Source organism: Vigna unguiculata, chromosome 2, assembly GCF_037176805.1.
Source record: "Vigna unguiculata cultivar grain cowpea cultivar isolate G323 ecotype 2 chromosome 2, ASM3717680v1, whole genome shotgun sequence".
NCBI classification, from domain to species: domain Eukaryota; kingdom Viridiplantae; phylum Streptophyta; class Magnoliopsida; order Fabales; family Fabaceae; genus Vigna; species Vigna unguiculata.
In genome coordinates, this window is record NC_140793.1 from 37,441,678 (window position 1) to 37,462,276 (window position 20,599).

Genomic DNA, 20,599 nt, shown 5'->3' on the forward strand with positions numbered 1-20,599 from the left:
TTTACACAGGAATCCCCTCTAAAATGGACTAACATTACCTCTTATGAAAAAAGAAACTTAATGTAACCTAAGTGCTGGCACCCCGACAAAATACACTATTCAAAGTACATGGCAGCCAATCACGGCCAGTTGGTAGTGATAACACTACTTTAAATTATCTTTCTCTCATCTATGTATAGAATTATTAGACATGCAAAACCACACTGCACAATGCGCGGTCCCCGCCGAAAAGATACGATCTCCAGCACATAAAGGCACATTCTACAAGAGTGATACATACAATAACACACCCCGATACAGGCACATTCGACAGGAGACATACATACCCTCCCCACCCCCTCTCCTCCTCCAAAAAAAAACTGCACACGGCATATCAAATTCAATCCTTGCTGGTTGGAGTAGGTCTCTGGGCACCCGGTGGGGCGGTCGGCCTCGGAAAGTTATAATCAAATTGCATGCCAGCGAAGTGCGGGGCCTCCACGTAGGGGCTCTACATTGAATCAAAACAAATATAACATGTCACTATAAATATTTACATTCAAATAAATGAAATAGAAAAAATTTAGCCTAAATTGGATAGAAGTAAATGCAATGACAGTAATCTAGCCAAATGAAAAGAAAAAATTAAAGGACCAGCGTGAAAAGTTGCACCTGGGATGCAAATGAAGTATCACTAGAAAAATCAGGATTTGAAGATTTGGGTGATGTACAAGGAGAACAAGCATCATTGCTAGTTTCACTTCCATTCAACTTGTGCACTGCCTTACTTGGTACACATTCATTCTCGTTTCCATTGGCTGACTTAACCCTCTAAATTGGAATCGTGAATTCAAAATCATTTTATAATCAGTATACAATATTGCTAAAATTATATGAAGAAGGGAAAGAAATACCACCTGGAAGATTTTACCAAGGGTTTTCAACCCTTTAGCTCGTGCACGGAGTTCCTCTTTCTTGACACTGTTGTCTTGAAGTACCTAAAGCGAAGCACACACGATAAATTAAACATAGCCAGCCCTTAAATCTACTTCATGCAATTAAGTGTCATTGGCCTAGAAAAGACAACCATTTGACAAACACGGGAAAGAGTGGCTTCAATGTCCGCCACATTAAGCTTCCACAAAGAGTCAATCATCACTTTCTTGTGAGATTGCATGTATTCTTCAAGCTCTTCTTCAGTATAGTCCCCTTCTGAACTAAGTTGCTTTTTCATATCCTCCTGCAATTGGATTAAAGCAATTGCCCCTACAACCACAACAAAGAAAAAAAAAATGATTAACCTCCGGCACAATGTTTTCACATTAGCAATTCATGTTTGCAAGCCCGAGAGCCAAAACAAAATAGATTAGTTAGAAACAAATACCAATCATTCAGTTATCACAGACCAAATAAAAGACTTGATATGGGGCTTATTGGGGAAGAGAAAATATACCAGTACAATTGAAAAAAAAAAAAAAAGAATCTCTAGTTAAAAGAAGTGGAAGAATATAACGTCCAGCTACCAGGATCAGAAGGAAGAGTTACGAAAGAGATTACTAATTTCTAACATAGATACTATAGACAGGCTTGCTTGTTTATGTGTTTTGTACACACGAGTACTCTTATTTATAATGAAGAAAAGATATAATAATAAACAACAAAATCAATACCTAATAAAGAGAAGTATTTGGTAAGATATTTCCTTATCAAATCATACCATATCTCTCTACTTAATCTAGCCAATTTACATCTTTAACAGTCTCAATTAGGCTGGAGCAAATATCATTTTTGTCAAACTTAATACCAACACCGTAGCCCTTAAGGGATTTAGTTAACATGTCTGCAAGTTGACAAAGATAGTGATGATTTCTCTTGAAAGCACATTCTTTCTACCAAAATGACAGACAATGTCTATGTTAGGTCCATTCACAGAAAGTCTGGATTTTATGCTATGTGAATAGAAGCTTGACTGTTGCATACAAGTTTCTTGAGTGCCTTCAAATTTTAATTGGTAGAGGAGTTGCCTAAGATGTAATCTCAGAAGCAGCTATTGCATTGTGCGGTACTCAGCTTTACAACTGGAACTAGAAACTGTTTTTTGCTTCTTGCTCCTCAAGGGGATCAAGTTTCCTCTAATGAGAACACAATATCTAGAAGCGGACTTCCTATTTTATGGTGATCCTACCCAATCAGCGTCAAATTTGCAATTGCCTTTGTCCTCATGTATTAATCCATGGCTTGGTGCATTTTTGAGGTATTGACGGAGTGGCAACTTTTCAATGACTATCACATGGTTCCTTGAAGAATTGACTAACCACCCTAACTGCAAATGTGATGCCTGCCTCATGATAGTGAAGTGATCAAGTCTTCTTAATAGATGATATCTTTCAGGGTCTTTCCCTTTGCATTGAAAGAAACTTCACATTAGACCACAAGAGTCACTAAGGTGACAATCAAGCATGTAGATACAACGATGCTTTCTAAGGCATATTTCTACAAAGAAAGGACAAAGTCCCCTTACATTCAAATTGACCATGAAGATGAGACCTTAGACGAAGGATCCCATCAAAATATTCATCAGTGATAATGATATTACCAAAATATATAACAAGATAGATGTAGAGTCTAGATGGAGTATGGAGGTGAAAGATTGAGTGATCAGCTTCACTACCAGACATAAATTCAAGTAGGGCAGAGGTTAAACAATGAAACCATGCCACAAGAGATTACTTTAAATCATATAGGGAGCAACGAAGCCTACAAATAAGATGTGAGTCAAATGAGATTATATAATTGGGTAGTTGATTAATATACACATTTTTCTGTAACTTACCAGGAAGGATGCCCTTTTTATGTCCGAGTGATGAAGATGACAATGACAAATGACAACTATAGTAAGAAAAAGACAGGTGATTTTGGCCATTAGCGAAAAAAGTGGCATCTAGTGCTATCTTGACTGTATAGACACTCGACACCCAATTGTGAATTTATTAGCAGACTTGGGGACATGCTCCCACGTGATGTTGGCTTCCAACAAAACAATTTCTACTAGCATCACTTGTTGCCAATTGGTGTTAATCATGGTATCCCCTTAGACTTGGGAATAGGCACATAATCCAAAATGGGACAAAGGAGTAATAGGATGGAGATACGTTGTTACAAATGAGATTTAGAGCGTATTTGGGATTACAATTACAAGTGGACCAAATACCTTTGTGACATACTAAAGGAAGTTCAGGTGCACGCAACAATGGTGGAAGGACATTTGGAGCAAGTAATGATGTTGGAGAGTCTGTTGGGTGGTGTCAATTGAGCATGTGTTTGTCATGTGAGTAGTGTAGGAGGTGGAGGAATAGCAAGAGACGTTTGAACAGGAGCAACAAGTGGAGTTGGAAGTTCAGGTCAAACCTCAAGAACATCTTCAATGCTAGAAGAACAGAAAATAGTATTTTCAAGGAAAGTCATAGAGCAGATATCATTACAGAGAGAAACATTTGTAGCTCTCCTGGATACCAGATTAACCAAGAACAATATATTACAAAGATTTTGTAGATGGTTTATTTCTACCTTGAGTGAAATCATGAAAAAAACATGTATTCTTAAAGACTCATAAGGGAATAGGATGAAGGTCCTATTTAATATCCAATATAGAATTAGAAATGTGATTATTTAGAAACAAGTAGGGCATGCAATTAATCAACTGGCAGGTAGTAGGCATGACATCCCCCAAAAATGTTGTGGCAATTAATAGACTGTGCCATACCAATAACAAGTGAGGCAACCTCATTGGTTGAGCAAAGCTAGAGAAGCTCATGATATTTAGTGGTAGAGATAGCAATATCTAAGACTGAGCAGTGACTTGTGCCACACTGACTGAACCGGATTGCTCCCTAGCTTTGATTTGATACTTTGCTTAAACATGTCTCCTATTCTTAGAGAAGTTGCAATAGAGACCACGTCCACGACCACCACATCCTCCACAATGGTATAATTGTGAGACAAGGGCAAGAATCCCTACTAGAAGTGGAAGATGATTCAAAAGCATGTACAGTTAAGAGATGAAACAACTGCTTTTGGACTGTCACAGGTTGGAGCAGTAGGTCACGATACATCTGATTTTGATTTGCAGCAAGATCAGGTGGAAGTCCAACAAACCGAGAAGACTTGTCCATGTTGGTTGTGAAAAGTAATATAAATAGATCATCTATTGGTTTGATAACACTCACACAAGCACATCATAATACAGTTTTTCATTTTTTACATGAATTGTACTTTGCCACAAGCATAGGTTCACCGTTTTACTAAAGCCTTTATGGGTGGTCAATTCAATTCACCAAGCCCAAAGAAACACCCAACATCCAAAATAAGGGAGTAAAATAAAGATAAAACTCACACAAGCACATCCAGAATACTGTTTTTCATTTTTTAAATGAATTGTACTGTATCACACAGCCTGGAGAGGCTTTCAAGTAAAAGTTGTTCACCTGTTGCTGCTGTAACTTGAGATTTAATAGAATGCCCTTTGTTTCTAAACCATTCAGCAATAAAAGGCACACCCAAATAAATTGCTTTCTTCCCTAGCTCTTTTGCTGCCTGCCTTGCGTATATGTAGCCAATGGTATTCAACATATCAATCCCATAAGCTGTATAATGACAACTGAATAATTCAGAAAAAGCACCGTGACAGTCCTGGTAATGTTATTTTGATATTCAAATACTCGAGATTAGAAAAATGATGTTAAGTCAATCTTTTAACCATATCATGATGGGTAAACAATAAAGCAATTTATTTCAATAACTTTTACAGCCACAGATTGATGTGACCAAAAAAGCACCAAAATGAGATGTAACCATGAAATTGATAATGTAATTTTGCATCTATACAATGTTTTCATCCTCATGTCTGCATGTCTGAAATTATTATTTGGTAACGGTACCTGCATTGGATAGCCGGGCTACTTCAGCTTCTGCATGATTAAGAAACTCCTCTTTGTTTCCTTGGAGATATTGGTTGAGTCTATTTTTCAATATCTCTGCAAGCTTTTCTTCTCTTTCCTTCTGAACAACCTATAGGAAGAACAAATCTGTCAAAACAGCAATCACAAAAAAATTGCACCTAAAACAGGATAATTTAATTCCTTCAAGATGACCATGTCAAACTTTTGGAAATGAAACAAAGATGGAATAGCTATTTCTCACATAAAAAGTTGTTGAAAGAGAAAATTAAATTAAGTGCAAGAGATGTAGAAAATGGGTATCCGAAACACTCCCCTCAAGCTGGAACACATAAGTCGAATGTGCTTAACTTGTTACAAATATAATCAATCCATGGTCATCTTAGAGACATGGTGAGTATGTTAGGCAACTACTAACTAGAGTTGACAAATCTAGTGATGTCTCCATACTCTAGTTTTTCTATTATGAAATGATAATCCACTTCAATATGTCTGGTCTTCTCATGCAAGATAGAATTAAAAATGTGCGATGTTGACTGGTTGTCACATACAAGGTGCATTTGGGATTTTATTCTACAAATTTTAGCTCTTCAAGGAGTTGCTTTAGCCATATGCGCTCATAAGTGACTAATGTCATTGCCCTGTATTTTGCTGTTGCAATTGATCATGCAACAACATTTTGTTTCCCACTTTTCCATGATATTAAATTGCCTACAATGAAATGGAGTGTCTATCGCTTGGTTAGTTAGCCTACCCAGTCAGCATCATGATACCCAACAATTTGAGTATTTCACTTATCCTCATAAATGAGGCCTTTTCCAGGAGTCTTCTTAATATACTTTAGGATCCGCACAACTACATCCCAATGGTTTGATAAGGGAAGTTTGAAAATTGACTAACAACGCTCACTACAAATGCGGCCAGGACAAGGTAATTTAGTTTGCCAACTAATCTTCTTATCTCCAATGATCAGGATATGGTTCTCCTTGCTCGGGAATAAGTTTGACACTTGAATCCATCGGTATGTTCACAAGCTTAACATTTATCATCCATGTTTCTTCTGGAATGTTGAGAGCATATTTTCTTTGGTATATGACCAAGACATCCTTGGATTGTGCCCACTTTTATATCAAGGAAATAACTCAAGCGTCTAAGATCTTTTGTTTGGAACTTTTGAGGAAGATATTGTTTTAGTTGTACAATACCCTACTTATTGCTTATTATAATAACAATGTCATCCACATATACAATGCAATAGATTCAACCTTGGGGAGAATGACAATAAAACAGAGAACTATTAGCATCACCCTTAATAATTTAGCATTCCACTCAAACCTGTTTGGCTGATAAGTACGACATTGTTAGCCTTTCTTGATGGTGACATGCAAGCAGTGCCTGCATTAGTTTGTTGCTAAAAAATATAGTATTGTGGGAGAAGGCTGCTATTTTGAATATTAAATACAAACTAAACAATACACTCTTATAAATTAGAATATAAACCTTGGAGAGCGAAATTCTTAAGCCATGTTTGATTTCTTTCTTTCTTTTAGGTTTAAAAATTGTTTTCTAAATAAATTCACCCACTCAACAAGTGTTTCCAAAATCTAGTAACTTCTGCAAAATCTTTCCAAAACAAGTGTTTCAAAAACCAGAAACCATAAACAGCTAGAAGATTTTCTCTCATTCTCTTCTTTATTTCTGGTCCTAGTGCAAGAGTGTGGGTGGTAAGGCATCGGTTGCATGATTTTGAAGAGATTTATTAACGATTTTAAAAACTAAGAACAGTTAATGAAAGTAGAAATTAAACACATTCCTGATCGCTAAATTAGACATTTATAACATTTTTTTTCTATCATTTAGATGTGCATTTAACAAACTATCGTCACAACTAGTCAATTTAACTAATCAAAATTTCTCTCATCATAAACTACCAGCCTTTAATCATTGTGCGCTTGATTTTCTTAATCACTTATAATTTTCAATCTACCACTGTCTTCTATCTCTACGTCAATTAAAAGAATTTGACGAATTATTAAGAATAACCTCATAACAATTTGCACTGTTCACTGCAGATCTATAATATAAAGTATATATTCAAATACATTTTTATATTAAATAAAAATAAACATCTATCTTGTTCAATGCACAAATTAAAATAGTATTGTCAAGCTCACAAGTGAACTCCAAAGAGTTTATGCTTTAAGGGAGAAAATTTGAGTTGACTCGTCAAACTCTTTTTTGTGCTCTTGCCAACTTGTATAAACTTTGAATCAAGAAGCAATTCAACCGGTCTAAAATCAAATGTAATCCCACCCTCAATCAACCATGGCAATAGTGTTTTATTCTGTTGGTACACCATTTCAAAAGTCAACTAATACGGCTTATATCAATTACACAAATTGATCAAATCCACACCAATTGTCTTCTGCAAACGAGTGGAAGCTCAATTGTATCAAACCATCAATAACTAGACATCCTTCTTTTGTCATTATAATGATTTCAAACCCCACATCAATCGTGAACCCAACATCACAAGAACCCACTGTTGTGAAGGAGAAACGATGCCCACAAAATAAAGGGCTTCGGACAAACAATCAGAAATAAGCTATTACTTCTCAACAAGGAATACTTTCTAGACAACCACTATTACATCCTTGTAATATACCATGTTGAAAAACCAAATGTAAGTATAATTTGCCACATTTTAATAACACCAAGGCTAGACCTAAGTTTTGGAATCAGATGAGAAATTGTCATTTTTGCAGGGGTGCAAGTCTATGTGGGTGTACAGTTATGAATTGTGATAAGGGAGTACCGCAAGAATAAAAAACAGAGCACACTATGAAGAATGTACAAAAAGTAGAAGAAAAGAGGGAAAGAAAAAAGAAATGGACTAAAGAATAAAAACAAACAAACAGGAAGAAAAAATAATCAGGTTAAAAGGTCGTTGGAAAAAGTGGCAACAGTTCATGTAGCCTGCATTCTTCTGGAAACTGGCAAATCATCGGTGTGATTCTGGTTGCCAGTGCAGTTAACAAAATAAACTTTGAGAAGGAGAAAGCTGCACTATGGTTCTCTCAAGTTTAGTATTGATGGCAGTTTTAAGGTAGAGCAAAGAGTTGAGGGTATTTTGGCTTTTGGGTTGTTTTAAAATGGCCAAACTACAGCCCAAAAAGTCATTTAAAAAAAAACACTTTTTCACCATGGGTGCCATAAACCACTACGATGCCATGTCCATGGCAAGCACCACAACAGAAATGGTAGCGGTATTTATGTACAAATAGTGGATGGTAATGGTTGGCAGTACAACACACCAAACTGCTATTCATAGTGCCTCTAATCCTAATTCTGACCAAAGAAGCGTATGAAGGCTGATTGTCATTTTCTGCACGAGAATTCAACAGGGATTTTTTGTTACTGGATATATGCAAAACAACAACTTGTGCCCATCTTCACCAAATACTAAAAAAAAAGTAGAAGATCGTTACTAGCTAATATCTACGCTCTAACTTGAAATGTTAAAATAGTTACCAGATTATTTTGTGTTATTAGGTACAAGTCCTAATATCTAACAGTAGAGTTGGTACTTCCTATTCTTTTTTTTTAATAGTAGAGTTAATCTCCCTAGCAATGCTGGTGATACAAAAACTTAGACATAGAAATTGGGAGAGATTACTTTGTGAAGTTTGCATATCAGTAGCAACTGGTTGGTAATTATCCTCATAAGAACCATTGTCAAAAACAAAAACAAAAAAAACAATTAGGTAAGACTAGACTATTAGTGAGTGGGTAACTAGTTAAAACAGGTATGGTCACATTAAGAATCCTATGAGGTATGGTCACATAAAGACTCCTATAATAACTAGTGAGAGGTTATATGTATACATATCGATATATAAGTGTCATAAGGAAATGCAGCTTTTATATATGTTATAAATATGTAAAAGAAGTAGTCAGAAGAGAATACAGTTAGAAGACCATATTATTATACCCTCATTTTCTCTTGCAACTTTTTAGTATCAAATTGTTCTCCTTCAGTAAAAAAGTCCATTGAAGCCATTGATGCCATGGCTAACTGGCCTATATACTCCTCAAAAAGCTCACTACCAAAAAGCATTGCAAAGATCGCTGCAGGATCAATAATTGCTTCCCTGAAAATAATGAATAAAAGACATAAACCAGCACAAGAGATTGATTTTATATAAAAAAAAAATGCTCTAAAAATCAATAAGAGATTACAACTTTCCACATCCTATCATGCTTGATATTCAACTACTATGTAAAATCTTAATTTTAAAAAGGGAACTAACGTTGAAATTCCCGATTTTCCGTGAGCATCATAAGCTTGCCTTTGAGCTGGGTCACTCAGAACTTGGTAAGCTTCACCTAAAACCTAAAACCAGAGTATCAAACATATAGGGATAACTACTTAACATGGTTAAAATTATAGCTCTACATGATATATAGTAAAAAACAGTAGAACTAAGAATAATGATATTTGCATCATGATATTACTTGTTTTGTTGAAGACAGTTTGACACATGCAATGGGAAAATTGACAATAAGAGAAAGCAGAATAATATAAAACTCCATAAAAATTATAAGCATTTCGTGGTGCATATGATATTCAACAAGACAAATTCCAATAGGTGAACCAAGATATGACTTGTAGGTTGACTGGTAATAGAATGGCAGAATGCAAGTTATGTGATGTCTAACACACTGTCTCGAGAATGTGGTTGTTGATTTAATATTCAACAATTATATTTAGATCATAAAATAATTATACAGAGGAAAGTTCTTTTCATCAATTAACTAGACAGTCCAAGTCCAGGTAGGATGACATTCAGTGCCCTTAAAATTTAAATAGCCCTAAACTGAAATACAACATTCTTGCCTGAAAATTTTGTGCAGCAAGAGGGTTATTTGGATTTTTATCTGGATGCACCTGCCTTGCCTGCACATCAAGTATTGAAGAGAAGGTATAAATAACATAATCAAACCACTTGGTTTTGTTTTAAATCTTGGTAATAGAAGACAACCATTAAAACAGTCTGAATTTATATTCAGATTTCCAAAGTTAGATTGCTATTGGATGTACAAGCATTTCAACTTCATCGTATATAGGTTTAGCTAGCATTATATAGAGCAAACCATCATCGCGAGTTAACATCTCATTTTGAATTCAACAAAATGGACAGATCCAGCCATACGACTAGGCATCTGCTAATTTCTTTCTATTTAAACTGCAAAATGGGATTACACGGATCTGTTGAGGTTTAAGATAGCTTGCAAAGCAAAATAGTTATGTAGCTCAGAGCAAAATAGTTATGGGCACGAGAGAGAAGAAATACCCAAATAAGAACAAAGATAGCAGAATTACACGGTTACCTTCATGTAATAGGCTTTCTTAATCTCGGCTTCGGATGCCGTGGGGATGACTCCCAGCACGTCATAGTATTCGGTCTCCTTCACCATCTCGAAGCCCAGTTGATTGATCTTCCAATGAGAAAAACCCTGGAATTGTTAGATTTTCCCTAAACTGGGAGCCGAGAAGAGGACAAATGAGCTATGAAATATTATTCCATGACAAAACCAAAATGGCCTTTCCTAGATTAATTTTAAGACTTAAATATATATTTAGTTTTTATTTTTGTTGATTTTATTTAATTTGGTTCCGATTTTTATTTTATGTTGAATTAGGTCTTTATTTTCGTCAAATTATAGTTAATTTGATCTTTTTTATTAACGATGTTTAAATAGTTAACGTTTTTGAACGGTATATGTCATGTGTTAGTTTCTGGTTTTTTTAATTTTTTTTTAATTTTTTAATTTATTTTTAAATTTTTTAATTTCAAAAAAAATGGTCCACGTATCAAGTCACAGTTGTGCCACGTGTCAATATAAGTGTCATGTGTCAGTTTGTAGTAGTATTATTTTTTTTGTTCAATTTAGTCTCTATATTCATTATTTTTGTTCCATTTAGTCCCAATTTTTATTAAAATAAATTAATTTTGTCCTCTTCAAATTGACACTAAATTTAATATCTTTTATACAAATTATATTAATATCTTTTCTAAAGTTGACCTTTACAATTATTATTTTTTAAATTCAATTATAAATTATTAAATTTAATTATAAATAGAATAAATTCTTATATTTAATTTCTAAATAGAATATAATTATTTAAAATATTATAAAAATATAATTATTAATTTTTTTTCTAATATTTATATTCTAAAATATTTTTAAAATTGATATATAAAAATATTTTAAAAAAATAAACTAATATTTGTAAAATTAACATTTACATATAAAATATTTTATATTTTAATATCTAAAATGCATTTTAAATTTAAATATAAATTTTACAAATGTTAATATATATTTTTTAAATTTTAATAATATTTAAATAATTATATTTTATTTAACAATTGAATCTAAGAACTATATTCAATTAATAATTAAATATTATAATTTATAATTAAATTTAAAAAATAAGTAATAATAATGTCAATTTTAAAAATTAAATGGTTCTATTTTAACAAAATTTGGGACTAAATTAAATAAAAATAACGAATATAGGGACTGAATTGAACAAAAATAACGAATATAGGAACTAAATTGAACAAAAAAAATAATATTACCATACGTGACACTAGCATTGACACGTGGCACAATTGTGACTTGACACATGGACACTTTTTTTGAAATTAAAAAAAAAATTAAAAAAAAATTAAAAAATTAAAAAAAAATTAAAAAAATTAAAAAAAAATCAAAAAAACCAAGAGCTGACACGTGACATGTACTGTTCAAAAACGTTAACTATTTAAACACCGTTAATGAAAAGGACCAAATTGATCACAATTTGACGAAAATGAGGACCTAATTAAACATAAAACGAAAATATGGACCAAATTGAATAAAATCAACAAAAATAGGGACCAAATATATATTTAAACCTAATTTTAACTATTTCTCAAAATTAAAACAAAAATAAAGGAAAGTATTAAAGAAACTGATATTGGTTATTATTTTCAATTTATGTTATCTTTATCCAGTAAATCTTCTTATATCCATGTGTTACAAATTTACTATTTAAAAAAAAACTAAAACTGAACTATTTTAGTTTGAAACAAAATTTAGAGTTTGAAACAAAATTTATTAATATTATAAATTTTTGTAATACTTTTAAATTTATTATTCAAATTAATCACAACTGCTACCCACCCATGCAGTGCAGAAGTGTGCAGAGCTATTCAGAAAATAAGAAAATAAAGACTTAAATATCTTTTTTGTCTTCATGTTAGTAGTGTTTGTTGCGGATGATCCTCATTTTTACTAAATGTTTAAAATGGTCCTTATTTTTCAATTTGTGTTTAATTTAGTTTTTTTATGTGACGCCGTTTAAATCAGTAACGGAGAATTGTACAGTACATGTAATACACCCCACAGTACAATGGAATACAAACTGTGCCACCTGTTTGTATTTTTTTCATTGAAGTCGAGTTATTTGTCTATCTTGTTTGACCTATATTTCTTTTTCAAATCAGTCTGGTGTAAGCAATAAGGGTTACTTTTTGTAACTTATAATTAAACTAAATTGATGGTACATAAGACAAATATCCATTGCATAACAAAAAAAAAAGATTGATTAGTAAATTTTAAAAAATTGTACAAGAAGTAATAAACAGCTCCCCACTTATTTTCTTATTCAGTCCCATTTATTCACTTTTTTTTTCAAATCAGCCCCTAGTTCAAGAAATAAAGGTTGAATTTTTTGACATATATTAAAATTCGTATACATAAGAGCTACATTGGATAACAAAAAAAGATTGATTAGTAAATTTTAAAAAAATTGTACGAGAAATAATATACACCTCCTTACTTACTTATTGTGCTCTATTTATTGACCTATTTTTTTCTTCAATTCAGCCACCTAATGCAAGTAACAACGGTTGATTTGTCTAACTTATAAAAAAATTAGTGGAACATAAGAAGTACATCACATTGGATGAATAAAAAAATTGATTACTAAATTTTAAAAAATTGTACGAAAAGTAAGACGCAACTCCCCAGTTTTTTTTTTTATTGACGTCCACTTATTTGCCTACCTTGTTTGGCCTTTTTTTTTCCCTTATGTTAGCCACCTAGTGCAAGAAATAAGGGTTGAATTTTTTGACATATATTAAAATTCATGGTACATAAGAGGAGGTACATCCGTTACGTAACAAAAAAAGATTGATTAGTAAATTTTAAAAAATTGTACAAGAAGTAATACAAAGCTCCCCATTTATTTTTTTATTGAGCCGCATTTATTGGACTATTTTTTTATTCAAGTTAGCCACCTTATGCAAGAAATAAAGGTTGTATTTTTGTACATATATATTAAAATTTATGGTACATAAGAAGTACATCTCATTGGATGACAAGAAAAAACCAGTGTAAGCAACAAGGTTTGATTTGTCTAACTTATAACAAAAGTGGTGGTACATAAGAAGTACATCCTATTAGATGGAAAAAAAATTGATTACTAATTTTTTAAAAATTGTACGAAAAGTAACATGCAACTCTCCACATATTTTTTTCATTGGTGTCGAGTTATTTATCTATCTTGTTTGGCCTATATTTTTCCTCAAGGCAACGCACGCACGCACTCACACACGCTCGCACGCACCCACGCACGCACACATTCACGCACGCTCGCACGCACGCATACACGCACGCATGCACACACGCACACACACGCACGCACACACGCACACACGCACGTACTCAATCACACACATACGCACGCACACATGCACACATGAACGCACACACTAACACACCCACCCACGCACGCATGCACACACGCTCATACGCACGCACGCACTCACTCAAACACACACATACGCACACGCGCACACTCACGCACGCATACACGCACACACGCACCTACGCACATACGCACGCACGCACCCTCGTACACACGCACGCACACACGCACGCACGCACACACGCACACATGCACACACGTACACACGCACGCACACACGTACACACGCACACACGCAGCCACGCGCAGACGCACGCTTGCACACACGCACACCTAAACACACACACACGCACACACGCACGCACACACACATACACACATAAAAAACGGACACACGCACGCACACACACAGACACTAACACTCACACACACCCACACACGCACGCGCACAATCACACACGAACGCACGCACATACCCACGCACCCACACACACACACAGGCACACACGCACGCACGCACGTACACACACACACGCATGCACACACACACGCACCCACGCACCCACGCACCCACGCACCCACGCACACACACACGCACCCACGCACCCACGCACACACACACGCACGCACCTACACACGAAGACATGAACACACGCACGCATGAATGCACACACGCCCTCACATACGCACGCACGCACGCACACACGCACATACGCACACATGCACACACACACACGCAGAAACACACGCACGCTCGTACACACACACGCACACGCGCACGCATGCACGCACACACCCAAGCACACAAACACACGCACACACGCACGCACGCACGCACTCACACACACACGCACACAATCACACACGCACACACGCACATACCCACACACACACACACGCACACATGCACGCACGTACACACGAAGACACGAACACACACACGCACACCCGCACCCACGCACACACACACACACGCACACACGCACGCACCTACACACGAAGACATGAACACACACACGCATGCACACACACACGCACTCACACACGCACGCACGCACACACGCACATATGCACACACGCGCACACGCACGCTCGTACGCACACAAGCACACGCGCATGCATGCACGCACACACCCACGCACACAAACACGCACACACGCACGCACTCGCACTCACACACACACGCACGCACGCTCGCACACACGCATACACGCACGCTCGCACACACACCACACACACACACGAACGCACGGACACACACACACACACTCACACGCACTCACACACACACACATGCACACACACACACACACACACGCGCACATACATGCACGCACTCACGCACGCACACACACATGCACAAACGCACGCACGTACTCACGCACACACGCACACACACACCCACGCACCCACGCAAGCACGCACACACGCACGCACACATGCATATACGCACACATGTACACACACACGCACGCACACACGCACACACGTAAACACGCACACATGCACACACGCACCCACGCGCACACGCACACACACACCCACACACCCACGTAGCCACACACACACACGCACACACGCACACACGTACACAAGAACACACGAACACCCGCACGCACGCACACACGCACACACATACGCACACACGCACGCACGCACACATGCAAACACGAACACACCCACGCACACACGCACACACACACCCACGCACAGACGCACGCACACACTCACAAACACGCATACACAGACACGCACGCACGCACGCACGCACTCACGCACGCTCGGACGCACGCACGCACGCACCCACGCATTCACGCACGCTCGCACGCCCGCGTACACGCACGCATGCACACACGCACACACACACACACGCACACACTCACGCACGCACGCACACACGCACACACGCACACACGCACACACGCAATCACACACATACACACGCACACATGCACGCACATACCCACGCACCCACGCACACACACACGCACACACGCACGCACGTACACACGAAGACACGAAGACACGCACGCACACACGCACCCACGCACACACACGCACGCACGCACCTACACACGAAGACATGAACACACGCACACACACACTTACATACGCTCACACGCACGCACGTACGCACACACGCACACGCGCACGCATGCACGCGCACACCCATGCACACAAACATGCACACACGCACGCACTCGCACTCACACACCCACGCACGCACGCACACACGTATACACGCACGCTCGCACACACACCGCACACACACACATACACGAACGCACGGACACACACACACACTCACACGCACTCACACACACACGCACACACACGCACACGCACACGCATGCACACACACACCACGCACACAAACACGTGCACACACGCACGCATGCACGCACTCACACACACACGCACGCACGCTCGCACACACGTACACACGCACGCTAGCACACACCCGCACACACACACACATGCACACACACACGCACACGCACACGCACACGCATGCACGCAAACACCACGCACACAAAAACGTGCACACACGCACGTATGCACGCACTCACACACACACACGTACGCACGCTCGCATACACGTACACACGCACGCTTGCCCACACGCCCACACGTAAACGCACACGCACCCACATACGCACACACGCACTCACGCACGCACACACGCAAAAACACACGCACGCACACGCACACACACGTACAAACACACGCACACACGCACACATGCATATACGTACACACGTACACGCGCACGCACACACGCACGCACACACACAAGCACGCACGCACGCACACACACTCACGCACACACACACACACACACACACGCACACTCACGCACACACACGCACACACACACGCACGCACATACACATGCACACACGCACGCACACACGCATGCACACACCTACGCACCCACGTAGCCACGCACACACACACACACGCACACACACACGCACACACACACGCAGGCACGCACACACACAAAAACACACGCACACTCGCACGCCTACAGGCACACAACCACGCACACACTAACGCATGCACGACGCACGCACGCACCCACGCACACGCGTACACACCCACACACGCACCCACGCACACACTCACACACGAACGCACAAACGCACACACGCATGCACGCACGCACAGACCCACGCAAGCACGCACACACGTGCACACACACACACACGCACACATGCACACACACACACACGCACACATGCACACACGCAGAAAAACAAGCACCCTCACATACACGCATGCTCGCACGCACACTCGCACGCACACACGCACATACGCAGAAACACAAGCACGCTCGCACGCACACACGCACACACGCACGCACCCACACACCCATGCAGACACACACGCACACACGCACACATACACGCACACATGTACACACACAGAAACACACGCACGCTCGCACACACACGCACCCTAGCACGCACACACACACGCGCCCACGCACACACCCACGCACGCACGCACTCACACACACACACACACGCACACACACACGTACGCAGGCACACACGCACACACGCACGCACGCTCACACCCACGCACACACGCATGCACACACGCACGCACGCACTCACACGCACACACGCACGCACGAAGGCACACACGCACTCACGGACGCTCGAAGGCACACATGCACACTCGCACGCACACACGCACACACACACACGCACACACACACACACACACACACACATGCACGCACACACGTACACATGCACACACGCAGAAACACACGCACGCTCGTACGCACATACGCACTCTCGAACGCACACACGCACACACACACGCGCCCACGCACACGCACGCACTCACACACACACACACGCACACACGCACGTACGCAGGCACACACGCACACACGCACGCACGCTCACACCCACGCACACACGCATGCATACAAGCACACACGTACGCACGTACAAACGCACACATGCACACACACACCCACACACTCACGGGTGCACGCACACACGCACGCACACACCCACACACGCAGACACACACGCACGCTTCCACGCAAACATGCACACACACCCGCGCACACACGCACGCACGTACTCGCACACAAACACCGACACGCACACACACACGCACACACACACGCACGCACACACACACGCGTGCAAACACCCACGCAGACACACGCACACACGCACGCACACATGCACACACGCAGAAACACATGCACGATCGCACGCACACGCGCACTCATGCACGCACTCACCCACGCACACACGCACGCACGCACGAACGAACACACGAAGACACGAACACACGCACGTACACACGAAGACACGAACACACGCACACACGCACACGCACACACACACACGTACGCTCGCATGCGCACACGCACCCACCCACGCACTCTCGCACGCACACACGGATGCACACACGCACGCACGAACACACGCACGCACGAACACACGCACAGACGCACGCACGCACATACACCACACACACACACGCACGAACGCACGGACACACACACACACACTCACACGCACACACACACGCACGCACACACACACACACACACGCACGCAAGCACGCACACACGCGCACACGCACACACACAAACAAATACATACACACCCACACACACACACGCACATGCACACACACGCACGCACACACACGCACATACGCACACACGCACGCACGTACACACGCACACACACACACACACTCATGCAAACACGCACGCACGCAAGCATAGACGCACACACGCACAGATGAATGCGCACACGCATGCACCCACGCACACACGTACGCATGCACACACGCACGCACACACACACGCACACACGCGCACATGCACACACACACCCACACACCCACGCACACACGCAGACACACCCACACACGCACGTAGCCACGCACACACACACCCACACACGCACACGTACGCACATACACAAGAACCCACGAACACCCGCACGCACGCACACACATACGCAAACACGCATGCACGCACACATGCAAACACGCACACACCCACGCACACACGCACACACACCCACGCACACACGCATGCACGCACACATGCACGCACTCACACACACACACACGCACACACAGACACGCACGCACACACTCACACACGCTCGCACGCACGCACGCACGCAACCACGCACCCACGCATTCACGCACGCTCGCACGCACGCATACATGCACGCATGCACACACGCACACACACACGCATGCACACACTCACGCACGCACGCACACACGCGCACACGCACGCACGCACTCAATCACACACATATGCACGCACACATGCACACATGCACGCACACACTAACACACCCACCCACCCACGCACACACGCACGCATGCACACACGCTCATACGCACGCACGCACTCACTCAAACACACACATACGCACACGCGCACACACACGCACGCATACACGCACACACGCACCTACGCATATACGCACGCACGCACCCTCGTACACACGCACGCCTGACGCACGCACGCACATACGCACACACACACGCACACACGTACACACGCACGCACACACACACCCACGCGCAGACGCACGCTTGCACACACGCACACCTAAACACACACACGCACACACGCACGCACACACGCATACACGTATAAACAAACGGACACACGCACGCACACACACAGACACTAACACTCACACACACCCACACACGCACACACACAGACACATACACTCACACACGCTCGCACACACGCACGAACGCACACACGTACACAAGTACACACGCACGGACGCACGTACACACACACACGCACACACGTATGCACACACACGCACAGACGCACACACGCACGCACGAACCGACGCACACAAGCACGCACGCACACACACACACGCACGCACACACACATAGAGGTACACACGTACACACGCACACACACACATTCGCACCACGCACGCACACACTCACACACTCACACACGCACACACGCTCGCACACACGCACACACACATGCTTACACAAATGCAGGCACACACGCACGCACACACGCACACACATAGACAGACAGACACACACCCACATACACACACTCGCACACGCATAGACACGCACGCTCGCTCGCATACATGCACGAACATACGCACTGTCGCACGTGTACACTTCTGCACGCAGGCACAAACGCAGACATACACACACGCTCGCATGCACACACGCACGCACGCACACACGCACACACACACGAACGCACGCACGCACGCACACACGCATGCATACACGCACACACGTACAAACTCACACACGCACGCACGCACGCACACAGTCACTAAAACTCACACAACCACACACGCACACACGCATGCACGCACACAGCACGCACCCACGCACACACCCACACACGCATAAACACACGCACATACGCACACACGCATGTACACTCGCATGAACCCACGCACACACGCATGGACACTCGCTCACACGCACGCACGAACCCACGCACACACGCACACGCACACACGCACACACGCACACACGCACGCACGCACAGACGCACACCTGCACACACGCACACACGCACGCACGCACACACACCACACACATACACGCGCGCGAACGCACGGACACACACACACACACACACACTTACACGCAAACACCCACGCACACACGCACACACGCACGCACGCACACACAAACACAGGTACACACGCACACACACACATATCGCACGCACGCACGCACAAAATCACACACTCACACACCTGCGCACACACGCACACACGCTCGCACACACGCAGACACGCATAAACACACGCATGCTTACACACATGCAGGCACACATGCACGCACCCACGCACACGAGCATGCGCACACGCACACACACAAACAGACAGAC

General features: G+C 41.9%; 1 protein-coding gene across 1 annotated transcript; it reads right to left on the minus strand.

Moving 5' to 3' along the window:
- Window positions 1-12: 12 nt before the first annotated feature.
- On the minus strand, window positions 13-10,529 carry LOC114173773 (chaperone protein dnaJ 10). Its single transcript, XM_028058362.2, has 10 exons — window positions 10,326-10,529; window positions 9,832-9,891; window positions 9,245-9,327; window positions 8,926-9,085; window positions 4,917-5,046; window positions 4,464-4,622; window positions 1,067-1,245; window positions 897-977; window positions 652-810; window positions 13-490 (listed from the first exon to the last, which is right to left on the minus strand). Exons 1-10 carry the CDS (start codon window positions 10,410-10,412, stop codon window positions 380-382), a joined length of 1,209 nt encoding a protein of 402 aa, XP_027914163.1. The 5' UTR covers window positions 10,413-10,529; the 3' UTR covers window positions 13-379.
- Between the last annotated feature and the right edge of the window lie 10,070 nt (window positions 10,530-20,599).

What these genes read in the sequence shown, in the direction of transcription:
- LOC114173773 (XM_028058362.2), bottom strand. Translation starts at nt 10,412, where the DNA reads ATGGTGAAGGAGACCGAATACTATGACGTGCTGGGAGTCATCCCCACG. An exon ending in TCAAGTTACAGCAGCAACAG is followed by an intron (nt 1,246 to 4,463) that starts GTGAACAACTTT and finishes TTGTGGTTGTAG; the next exon opens with GGGCAATTGCTTTAATCCAA. An exon ending in CCCTTGGTAAAATCTTCCAG is followed by an intron (nt 811 to 896) that starts GTGGTATTTCTT and finishes ATTCCAATTTAG; the next exon opens with AGGGTTAAGTCAGCCAATGG.